The sequence below is a fragment of the Monodon monoceros genome, unplaced genomic scaffold (assembly GCF_005190385.1).
Source record: "Monodon monoceros isolate NGI ecotype Baffin Bay Population unplaced genomic scaffold, NGI_Narwhal_1 Super_Scaffold_18, whole genome shotgun sequence".
Classification (NCBI taxonomy): Eukaryota; Metazoa; Chordata; class Mammalia; order Artiodactyla; family Monodontidae; genus Monodon; species Monodon monoceros.
In genome coordinates, this window is record NW_021703774.1 from 81,869,977 (window position 1) to 81,882,479 (window position 12,503).

The following is a 12,503-nucleotide window of genomic DNA, read 5'->3' on the forward strand; positions in this document are numbered from 1 at the left end:
CAAAAATATAGCAATTGGTTCCAGCACAGGTGGAAAAGCAGGCATGTAAGACTCAGCCTAAAAATGGTACAATACAAACACAATGTATAAAATACAAAATTGTATTGTAAAATACACTGTAAATAAAACACAGATACAATGTATTTTAAGGGCAATTTAAGCTTGAGAACTTTTCAAAAGATAATTTTGTTTATATTTGATTTCCCTCTTTTTGTCATGACTTGAGCACCCTTTCTCTCCAAGATGCAACTCCACACCACTTTTTAGAACAGCATGCTGAACAGCCAATTAATTATCCCAGTTTCTGCCAAAATTCATACTAAAACTTACCTAAAGAGTTTTGTTTAAGTACTGGGATAAAAGTGAAAACGGTAAAATCCTTACTACAGGTATTGCTTACCAATGAATCATGAAGCCCCCAATAAATTGAGAGCTTCCTGAAAACAGAGGCCATTTCTGACTCATTTTTATATTTTATGTTTTTATAAACATAGCTCACACAGTGGTTAGCTGTGCTAGCTCACACAGTGGGTTCACCACTAAATGTTTGAGAAGGGAATGAATGTGCGCCAGTAATAGAACTTTTATTTTTTCTCTTTATAAAGTAAAATAAACACTTTTGGGAAAACATTCCGAATAATATTTGTTCAAGGAGAAGAGCAACGAACTTGCCTCTCTTCCCCCACAAACAAATCTCTCACGACACCAGCCTCCGAGCTACTGAAAATCTTACCCTTAAGAACAGTTTTAAATTAATGGCATTCATTCTCCCTACCAAAATGTAGTATTGCAAGGAGATTATTTCTCAAAATTTTAGAAGAGAAACAAAACTAATTATAGAAGACACAGCTCTAGTCTTCAACACCAAAAGTTATCCTTTGTCGAATCAAAACCAACCAAAAACTGACTTGGAAATTGGCAGAGTTTGAAACTGGTGGGTAATATTGAAGTGGTTCATAAAAATGAAGTTCTCCTGCAACACACTCCCCAAACACTAAGTGCCCACAAAATTTACGAGCACTTAGGGGTTATATAGTACACACATTATATGAAACTATTCACCTGAGATTATGCACTGACTTCATAAATCAGATACTTGAACAAATGAAGGAGATCTGTTTTACCATATATGCGTGTGTGTGTGTATGTATAAAGACCAGGAAAAAAAAAAAAAAACACTGAAATGTGTCTCATAACAAGAGGCTTTATGAAGTACATCCCAAGATCTCAGAAGGAAAACAATTTATATTCCTCAGGAACACAGAGTTATGTTCCATAAAAATCAGTTTCAGCATTAAACTGAATAAAATAAAAATGATTTGAAAAGTGAAAGAGCCAAATGTTAAGAGTTTGTTTGTTCTGCCACTGTGGTATAAGCCCAATAGTCATCTGAATTGAAGGTGCCAATGAATAGAGTCCAGAACCCAAACCTTGAGTTATTAAAACCAACTTGAGACCCCAAAAATTGTTACCAAACTTTCAAAAAGCAGGAAAGTTTCAAATTTAAGGTTTATCAAAATTTGATACTATTTTCCCTAACAAAGGGGCTGCCTCACCCAGTCTCTTGTTTCTATTGTTTAAGAAAAGGTATCGAGAATTTTTTTGTATTGCAAACCTCTGAGGCTAGCAATTTCTCTCACCCTTCCCTTCTTTAAATGTTACAACCACCTAAAAAGAACTCACAAGTCCCAAATAACCCACTAAACCAAAAAAAGTAATAAAAAGATCCAAAAGTTAAGAGAATAAAGGGGTAGAGTTATTCATTATTGGCATAACATAAACATCCTTACCTAAATAAAGATGTTAAAAAAAAAAATCCTTACTTGAAAGCATTTTGTAATGTTTCTTCACCAATGGGGAAAGTATTTCTAGGAATGTGCTCATTTTAACAAAATTCCCTTATAAACTGGATGCCTCAGTCAGTGGTGAAGACTTTTACCTACATTTAATTAACATTAAACAAGATTCAAATTAGCTTTTGCTTAAACAAACTGAAAGATTGTTCCTCGTGATTTTTATCTCTAGATACAGTATCAGACAGGGTAGAAAATGCACTATGTGCATAAAGCAGTAGACAAGGACTTCATATACTTACTGTGTCAATACTTAATCTCTGGAATAAAGTCCACGTAATTTACAACCGCTGAAAATGTGTGTTTAAGGTATATGAAGCAAATATTCCATAAAACTCTGCACGATCATAGTTTGGGGAATTTTAGAATAAAATTAACTGCTTCTATCATTAATCAGAATAGAAATTGTTTAAAAATATACTCTGAAGTAAAATCAAAGAAACTAATCCTGGTCACAGGACTATATCATGAAACAATTCCACCAGAGGTCCAAAGTTCATTTTCCTTTACTACAGGGAACATACAAAGTTCAAATTCAAGTGAAAACTTTTCTCTTGCAGAAAAATAAATGACAAGGTTGTAATTAAGAAAGAGGTGACAATTTGAGCCAAGAATTAGGTGGAGCAGGAAAGTACTGAATGCTAAGTACTACATTAATAATAAGAATTCAATGAGAAATTTCCTAATTCTCTCACAAAAGCCTCAGATTAGGAACCATATTTTAAAGAGTTACTTTCAAATAGATTAGAACAAAAGAAAATAAATAAATAAAACCCCAAGTCAAAGCGAAAGATAGTCACTACCAGAAAGAACCCTTGTTAAATCATCTGGGTGAGGGTACTGGCTTTGGCTGAGCTACCTTTAACATCTACTAGATGAAAGGAGAAATCAAGAAAGAAACGGCGCTACACCAGTCATGTCCTACAGTCCAGCTCATCCTTCCACCGTGGACTCTGTCAGAAGACAATAGGAGGTCACTCCCCACTAATAATACATCTTACAGAAATGGCTGAATCTACTCTTGCACTGTGCTAGTTTCTAAATGGCATGTTATAACTATAATTTAATAAAGAGTTATTAATCAAGACAAGAGACAGAGTGCTAATAAGTACACTTTAAAATACCTTATTAAATTGAAAAATCCTTTTCTCTCACAAAGTTTAGATAAAAGGAGAGGGAAAAAACCTCCAATGTGCAGGGCAAGTTCCTTTTTAAATTCCCTTACTCTGTATTTTCATACTTTTCAAATTTAATCCCAACAGTATAAAATCTTTGTCTCCTCTGGAGATAATATATATGCTGTTTATAATCACACTCAAAGTTTTACAAATAACCTCTTCAAGTTCTTAGTTTCTAATATTTAAAGTCATGTGCTTAAACCTGCAAAAATCTTGCTACTTTATAGCAAATGTTGTTTATGTAAAGCCATTTAAGAAACAATTTAATATAATGCCTAACATGAGGCTATTAAGAAACTAAGAATGCTATTTTTCAAAGAAATCAACAACTTGCTTAGAAACAAGAATATTAGTCTCAGATGACATATAGTGGTATCCTTTAGGAATTACTGAAGCAGAGTGTATCTTTAAAAAATAGGTGTACTATTCCGAACTTTTATTATTGATTACAAAATGTGCTATACCCAGTACACTTTATTTTGGCTAAACATTTAAAATAAGACAGTATGCAAGAGGGAAAATTTTTATTACTACAAAAATGTCAACTACCTTTTGGGGCTTTTTTTTTTTAAACACAGTTAAGTAACATCACCGAATACACTCTAAACTTTAAATTATTTTCTTAAATTTTATATAAAGGCTGAGAAAATGAATAACATGCGGACCAGACTAATATCAATGAAAGACACATTTTCCCAGTCTTCTAAAAGAATCACAATAACTTGAGAATATATCAACTTCCTCCTCTATCATCTTTTAAACTATTTTTGAAAATAAGTTATACTCTCATATATGCCCCCAACTAATCAAAACAAAACACAAAGCAATGATGCAAATGTTCTCATTACTCCCTAACTCATGGGATTTGAACTAAATCACACTTAGACCAGTAATGCTGTATATATAGTATTTTGCATATTACAGAGAGTGCCTGACTGGCTGAATTATAGCCCCCAAAGCCTTTCCTCTACCCTTCACATATGGCTCTAAAAGTTTGAATTAAGAAAGAATTTTTTAATTCAAAATATATATATATATATATATATATATACAGAAAAAGATGTTTGAAGTCTGCCAAAGTTTTTTAAATTAATAATAAAAAGAAAACCTCACATAAACCCATAAGCTTAAAATGAATGTGATGGAATAGACCATATGCAGAAAATCTTAAGATTGCAGGGACACGTGAGTGTGTGTGTGTATACATCCACAATACACACACATATGGATATTGCAGCACAACCATCAGTTCCCATTAAGCCTAAGGACTACTAAAGAGATATTTCTAAAGTGAGCTGCTGATAAAGAAAAAAAAAAATGTGAGGGAGACAACATGTTAAATTTTTCTCCAGAATTTTCTAGCATTTTGCAGTGTAGAGATGGACTGATTTTTCTAGCCCAAGTCATAATTAAGCAGACCATTATATTTTGATGCACTGTATATTCAGTAGAACACATTCAGAAAAAATAGTTTGATTTCTATTAACGTTGTAGTCATAATTCTCTCCCCTACAAACATCTCAGGAAACAATCACATTCTGCCAATGGTGAAACCACCAGCGATGCTGTCAACAACAAACACATGAGGGCTATTACCTCCTATCAGATATCACTGTACGCAGTCTGATCAATGCTTTGAAACTGGCAAGTATGCCATAAACGTAACGAGCTCTGCAGCAGATTTTACTGGCATAAAAGACACCTGGGCAACAGGGGCCTTTGCAACCCACCACTTCAACAAAATTCCGTAAAATCAAAGATTTACAAAAGATTTTACTCCTAGGAGGCACCTAGGTCTTCTTTGGAAACCCAGACTATCCAACAGCTCCCTGCAAGAACACACCATTCTGCCACAAATCGCATATTGCACACCATCGGTACCCAGACACCTGAACCACCTGGGCTGACAAGTTAGGCTGTCAGCTCGGAGGTATTGCTAGTGTGCAAGAAACACTGAAGCAGCTAAGCTCTCCCAGGTACGCTAGGTGGTAACCTTGGCACCAAGTACCTTTAGTAGTAAAGATCTTTTCCCCTATTACAAAATGCGCTAAGACTGTTCCAAAGAAAATGCTACAATCCTGAGGACCTCTTCCACAAAGGAGAGCAGAAAAAGGCTGGTTTTTTCCTCTAGTCAAAAACTGCGGTGCGTGATGGAGCTACAAATTAAGGAAACCCAGCTTCTGGTGGCAATCCTGTGACAGCTAGCAGAGCAGCCCCGCCAAGCCAGAGCTCAGTTTTCCTACCGGCAAAATGGGAATCACCACCGCCACCCCTCCCCCTCGACAGGGAGCCCGGCACACCCAGGAGGTCTAAGATTACCGCGGACGACAAGCGGTGGGGTGGGGCCGCCGCTCCACAGACGCCCACCCCGCGACAGAAAGGCAGGGCTGGCGTACCTGGCTTCACAGTCTTGAGACGGATGGGTTCGCGGAAGTGGCGGATGACAGCCAGGGTGTCCCTGTTGGTGAGCCCGCTGACAGGCGTCCCGTTCACCTCCAGCAGCACATCCCCCGGGCTGGGCGCCTTGCCCGAGACGACGCAGCAGGTGCCCCCGCCTGGCTCCTCGCGGAGCCGCCCCAGGTAGGGGAACTCGCCGCGCTCCGCGCCGCCCCGGATCTCGGCGCCCAAGTCGCCCGGGGGCCCGGCCCAGGACACCGCGCACTCCTGCACCTTGCTGAGCCAGTGCTTCTTCTTCTTCAGCGTCTTCGACATCCCGAACCCCGCTGCACCATGGGGGAGACCCCGCGCGGGCGCCGGGGGCGCCGCTCCGGCCCCCTCTCACCCTGGGGGCCCCGGGCGGCCCGCGCAGCCCGGAGAGGGGGGCCTCGCCGCTCCGGCGCCCCCCCCCGACCACAGCCCGCTGGGGGCCGGGCCGTTCCAAGCCCCGAGACGCCCCTCGGACGCCCCGCCCGGCGGCGCTCCCCGGGGCTGGCCGGGGTCCGCGAGGGCCAGCCGGGTTAGGCTGAAGAAAAGAGAAGGGGATTGTCCCCGGGCGGCTCCAGAGGGGTTTCGGGCGGGGTCACAGACGACCGCTGGCCCCCGGGCTCCGCGCCGGAGCGGCGGGAAAGGCAGAAGCAGGGGGGCGGGGAGGTAAAGGGGGAAGAGCCGGAACGGGAAAAATCCGTCGGGGGCGCGCAGAAGCGCGCGTATACCCGTAGCAGGATCGATCGTGGCCGCTGCGGAGCTGGAGCGCTGAGACCAACGCCTGCCCAAGCTGCCAGGAAACTGCCGCTTTCAAACCCGCCGCAACCTCCTCCTCCTCCCTCTTCCCTTCCCCCCGCCCTCGGCCATCCCTCATCCAGAGCCCCGCCCCCTCCCGCCGCGCGGCGCCCGGCGCGCTGCCGTCATGGGCCAGGCGCTTGGGAACGAGCCCCGCACTCGACTCCCTCGCCGGGGATTGGCCCCCGGCGGGCAGGAGGCGGACCCTTGACGAGAACGAGAACCACCTATTGGTTAGTGAGAGTGGAGGAGGCGGGCACTAGGATGACTGAAGTTTAAAGAGGGTGGAAAAAAGAAGTTTGAAGAGTGAGGGAGGGAGAGAGGAGGGGCTGGGGAGAGGGACCAGCTCCAGATTGCAGGGCTGAGAGAGGCCCTCCTTGCGGCGGCCGGAGCCAGGAGAAAACTCGGATAGGAAGAGCAACCGAACATCCCGAGGTGGAGGCGTGGCTGGCAAGCCGGGCGGAGTGAGGGGAGGAGCTTGGAAGCCTGCACCGGGCACAGAGAAAAGCGGGTGTACTTTGAAGGGGAGACGAAGTGCTGAGTCCCAAGGCAGAGGTGGCGGATCCTCGGGGTGGCCAGTTACAGCCGACCACTTACAATGAGTAGATGTTTCTCGTTCGTTCATTTCTTCAACGGAAGTTATTGAACGCCCATTGAGGCAAGGACTCCGGAGTCTGGTTGATGGAAGGTAAAATAGAGTCCTGCATACTGCTGCTGTGTGACCTCACGCATATTAGACAACCTCTCTGAGCCACGGCATCCTCGGCTGATAAGTGGAGATAATTATACCCTTCCAAGTTGTGAAGATTACATGAGGTACCTATAAAACATCAGTGTAGTGCCTGACAGGGGGTGGGTACTTCTTACCCTTTAGTGGCTGAGGAGGAGTAGGATGACTTTATCAGACATTGTGCTAGATACTGGGGTTCAGGGTTGAAGAAAACGGAGGTCCTGCTTTCTAGGAGGTCACAGTCTAACAGGAGAGACTGACAAGTAAGACTGCTTGAGATGAGGCAGGGTGGGGTGGGGTAGAGGTGGATTAGAAACTAGCCTAGTAGCTAGCAGACCTGGGCTGGAGTCCTGGAATGCTGCTTACTTGTTGTTTGACCTTCACCAAATCTCAGTTTCAAGTTTAACTCACCTGTAAAGGAGGTGGAGCGAGAACTAACAGTGAATAAAGGACATCTTAGATCCCTTCCAACACTAATTTTTCACAAACAGTTCTTGAGCTTTCTCTCCTCCCTGACTTGGCTCACACTCTCCCCTGTCTTTGTATTTAAAACAATTCTATCCATCCTCAGCCCAAATGCCATCTCTTCCAGGTCGCCTTCTCTGATACCTTGTCCTCAGGTGGAAAGTGTTTTCTCTGAGCTATGATACTTTCACTTTTGCAGTATGACTCGTATTTATGTAGTGTCCTGTCTCCTTTTAATGGTTGGGGAAAGCCCTTATTTAAACTATGAATAACTCCACAGTATCTCACCACATCTCAGATAAATTGGCCCAAGCTTCAACAGCAGCAGTGATTTTGTTCACACCATTGTATCAGTCAGGGCCTAGGCAGGAAACAAACGGTACTTTCAAAGATGTAGACAGGGTGTGGGAAACCACAAGAGAAATGTGGAACCCTGGGGCTATAAGCACCTAGAGCTATAGAAGCAAGGGGAGGGAACAGTTACCAAAACTCATCACAGAAAGGGCAGCCTGACAGGAGCCTGAGACCTTCAGTCAGGGATGCAGTCAGCCTAAGTAATCACCCAAGGAAAAAGCTGGAGGATTGATCTCTCACCTCCCTCCTCCATCCTCCTGCTGGTACATGCCAATAACCAAATCCAACCAGGAGCCAGAGGGCAAGAGAGCCTTTTGAAGAAGTCCCTATCAGTCAATCACACAGAGAAGAGGAAGCAGCCCATCTGGAGAGAAAAAGGGAAAATACCTAGCACAGACATCATGTGGATTGCTCAGATTTACCCAAAGCTGGAGTATTTTTTTCTGAACTACTACCTGCATTAACAGATTCCTGGGTGAAGTCGTGATAACCTCCACCTCATTTATTTTTGCAGCAGTTCTGGGAAAACACCTTCCCTGCCCAGATTTTATCCATCAGGATACCTTTGGCCACGAGGAACAGAACATCTAACAGTAGCTTAAAGCATGGGGTTATTTATTACATCTTTAACATGAGGTTCAGATGAAAGTAGTCTCGGGATTAGTTCAGCAGCACAATCATATCATTAAGGACCCAAGCTCTTTTTGTGCCTGCTCTCTAACATCACGTTCATGTTGGCTTTTATCTCCAGGCTTGTCATCTCTAGATTGCAATGCAGCTGCCACAGCTCCAGAAATCACATCCTCAGAAGTCATTGTACAAGCAGGAAGGGAGGAAAAGGCACCACTGCTCCCATTTTTATGAAGGAGAAAAATCTTTCCCAGACTGCCCCCCACTCCATAGAATCTCCCTTATTGGCCAGAAAATGGTCACGTGCCCATTGCAGACCAGTCACTGACAAAAGAAAATGGTATTGCCACAGTTCATTAATTATGAGTCACGCCCAAGCAAAATAGGAGTTCTGTTTCAGAGGAGAAAGAGGGAATAGTTGTTAAGTAGGCACCCAACAGTGTCTGCCACATGCCTTAACCAAGAATAAGTTATATTGACTCTTTTTTTTTTTAATTTATTTTATTTATGTATTTTTGGCTGCATTGGGTCTTCGTTGCTGCGCGCAGGCTTTCTCTAGTTGTGATGAGTGGGGGCTACTCTTCATTGCGGTGCACGGGCTTCTCGTTGCCGTGGCTTCTCTTGTTGCGGAGCACGGGCTCTAGGCATGTGGGCTCCAGTAGTTGTGGCATGTGGGCTCAATAGTTGTGGCTCATGGGCTCTAGAGCTCTCGTTCAGTAGTTGTGGTGCACAGGCTTAGTTGCTCCGTGGCATGTGAGATCTTTCAGGACCAGGGCTTGAACCCATGTCCCCTGCATTGGTAGGCGGATTCTTAACCACTGTGCCACCAGGGAAGCCCATTATATTAACTCTTAACAGAAAACTGCAGTGATCAGGAGCTTGAGCTCTGGAGTCAGACTGGAAATCTCAGCTTTTCTACTTACTAGCTCTGTGATCTTGAGTAAACTTTAATCTTACCTAACCTCGGTTTCCTTATCCACAAAATGGATATAATAAGAGTACTCACCTAAGTTGTGAGAACTGAATGGAGCTGTTTGAGTCAAGCAAGCACTTAACATGTCGTCATATAAACGAACACTCAAGTGACTTTAGTTTGTGCTAAATAGTAATATTTGTGACAAGGCCAAAGGCATTGCTAAATCACCTTTATAACTCTGTAAATATTCAATTCACTCATCTTAGTAAGCTTAGGTTCAGTTTTAAAATAGTCTAGAAATAAGCTGCCCACCCCAGTGAATTAATTCTGGTAGGATACGATTCTGGAAATTACTACATAATTAAAGGAGTCATATTGCAAATGTCTCTCTCTAAAATGGCACCTAACCAAATAATCAGATCATATCCGTATTTATCATTGTTTCCTAAACCTAATGGTTGGCTTGATAGTTGTGATTTCCATAGGGGAATATTAATAAGCTAAATAATATGGAACCTGGTTTAACAACAATAAATGATACAGTTGAATATGATGATCTCCAAGGTTTCTTTGGGCTACCTCTATCCATCTAATCTATGGAGACAAAGATAGGTGTGTTTCAATATGCAGAACACATGAGTTAGGTCCCAAGATGGCTACAGTGGCTCCAAATAACAATATCCAATGACTGAAAGGAGTGTCTCTCCCTTCCTCATTTCATTTTAGTAGATCAAGGAAACCTTTCCCCAAAGGCCCCAGCAACACTTTCCCTCCAGCTCATTGGCTGGACTTGCCCAAATGCCCTTTCCTAAACTAAAGATGCAAAGGGTAATGAAATACTTTTATCCAGTTTGCCCCTCTAGTGCTCAGAGGGGGATCCAGTGTCTTGTAAGCTGTATGGCTGCACAATACCTGAACACAGTTTGGCGGGGAGGAGGTCTTTTAGCAAATATGAAGGGGAGAGATTGCTCGATTTGCTTCTAATTTACATACACTCACACACACATACACTGTTTGACAAGGTGGAAAGTTTTGTTTTATAATATTGCCGACTGTTCCTAATGAGAGTTAAGTATACCCTGTAAGTGGAAAACTTCAGAATGGCAAGTATAAATTCTCAAATTTTCTCAGATGACCCGTGCTTAGTTACTCCTTTGTACAAGCAGAGATGCATCATATTGAGGTTTGTGTGCTGACACCTCCAGGGAAATCACTCACATCAGAGTCTCTGTGAATAGTGCCCCTGGAGTCGTGTGTGGCACTGTGCCAAAGCGAGGCAGGTGTAGAGAGAAATTTTTATTTATTTTTATATTCTCACTATTTCTTTCATGGAAACCTGAATCTCTAGTAACAGTCAATCAAATCATCATATTTAAGAATGAAGTCTTTCTTAAGTATTAAGGTGGCAGAGGGTAGGGGAGAAGTGGAGTGGAAAGATAAAACAAATATTTGCCTTCTATACAGAATACAGGAACATTTATCCTGTTCTTATTCCCCCAGATGATAATAAAATCATCTTGAATTTTAAAAATTCTGATCCACAAAATCTTTCACTGCCTTAGAAAATGTTCATACTGACCTGTATTGTGGAAATTATATATGCAATGCAGCCTAACATGAATAGCCTAACTGAATTTGGGATTAATTATCCTACTGTATCTTTATATTTGATTAGCATTTTTATTTGCCGAGGCCTATGGGCTAATTTGTATGCTAATGCTAAATATATGCTCACTTATGAAAGCAAATACATGGAAAATTTTCTTTCAGTTAGACAAACTAATTTATTGTTAAAATCTGTATCACTATGTTTCATACATAAATGTGCATTTTTGCCCATAAGTGCACTTACCTGCAAATGACCAAATGCATCCAGCCCAGATTCACAGAACAGGAACATTCAGAACCAAGTGCAGTGCCCACATGCTTTGAAAGGGGGGTTAGTTAAGCAGTCAAGTGTCAAGTTTGCCAGACAAAGCAGGACAAAGAGAACATTGAATGAAACAGAAAATACCAAAGTAAACCATCTTTTATATTACAGCTTAAATACAACCTCCTGCTCAAGACCAGCCTTGAATTCCCACAGCTGGGTGTCATTTGGATGTCATCTCATCCTTCTCCAAAACCAATAGCATGTTGTCGCTATGTGTTTTCCAGTAGACCTCAAGATCCTTGAGGGCAGGGTCCCTTTCTGATTCATTTGTGTAACCCCCATCGGGCTGGGCCCTTTATCTTTAGTGACCACTCATTCATTCATTCGTTCATTCATTCAAGTACCTGTTATGCACAGGCATTGTTTCAGGTGCTGGTTTACAGCAATGAACAGATGTACAAGGTCCCTCCTTTCATGGGGAAGAAGACAGTGTAGGGGAGGAAAACGTTTTCCTCAACCCTCTTAGGGTCCCTGGCTGGATCTGAAAATTAAACTGGCAAAGACAGATTAATAGGAGAAAAACATAGAGGACTTCCCTAGTGGTCCAGTGGTTACGACTTCGCCTTCCAATGCAGGGGGTGCGGGTTCAATACCCGGTCGGGGAGCTAAGATCCCACGTGCCTCATGGCCAAAAAACCAAAACGTAAAACAGAAGCAATATTGTAACAAATTCAATAAAGACTTTAAAAATGGTCCACATCAAAAAAATCTTTAAAAAGAAATAGGAGAAAAGTATACAAATTTATGTAATATAAGTTTTGTAATATTCAGAAATGAAGACCAGAAGAAATGGTAAGCCTGAGTGTTTTTATGCTATTGATGAACAGTGGCAAGTCGTGGGAAAATATGATAGGGCAAAGAGGATGAGCTAAGTGTAGTAAACTGGCGGAATTTAGCAAGGCCTGTCTGCTCAGATTCTTTCCTATTATCTGTCCATCTTGGATATGAGGATGTTTCTTTTCTGCAGGCATAGGGAGGGCACCTCTCACCTGAGGGTCAGATGAGCTGTTTCAAGGATGAAGGCCAGGGGGACAGCGAGAACTTCCTGCTTCTGCCGGTTTCTTCAAACTCCTTCAGCTTAAAATATTCAATATGCCAAATTGCCATATATTGGGGTATTGTGTCCCGAACCCCTCCAAAGAAGATATACAGATTGCCAACAAACACATGAAAAGATCCTCAACATCACTAATCATTAGAGAAACGCAAATAAAAACTACAATGA

At 42.4% G+C, this 12,503-nt stretch overlaps 1 protein-coding gene across 5 annotated transcripts in view; it reads right to left on the bottom strand.

Moving 5' to 3' along the window:
• Positions 1–5,923, bottom strand: part of MAGI3 (membrane associated guanylate kinase, WW and PDZ domain containing 3) — a 295,639-nt gene extending 289,716 nt beyond the window's left edge. For 3 of the 5 annotated variants that reach the window (XR_003794507.1, XM_029229509.1, XM_029229507.1), the window contains exon 1: positions 5,428–5,827. Coding sequence is in view for 4 of the 5 variants with exons in the window: in XM_029229509.1 (XP_029085342.1) it covers positions 5,428–5,743 (316 nt within the window). In the remaining variant the exon portion in view is untranslated. Of the gene's footprint in view, positions 1–5,427 lie in introns of all 5 variants that reach the window. The other 2 variants (XM_029229505.1, XM_029229506.1) reach the window with 2 other exon arrangements.
• Positions 5,924–12,503: the final 6,580 nt, after the last annotated feature.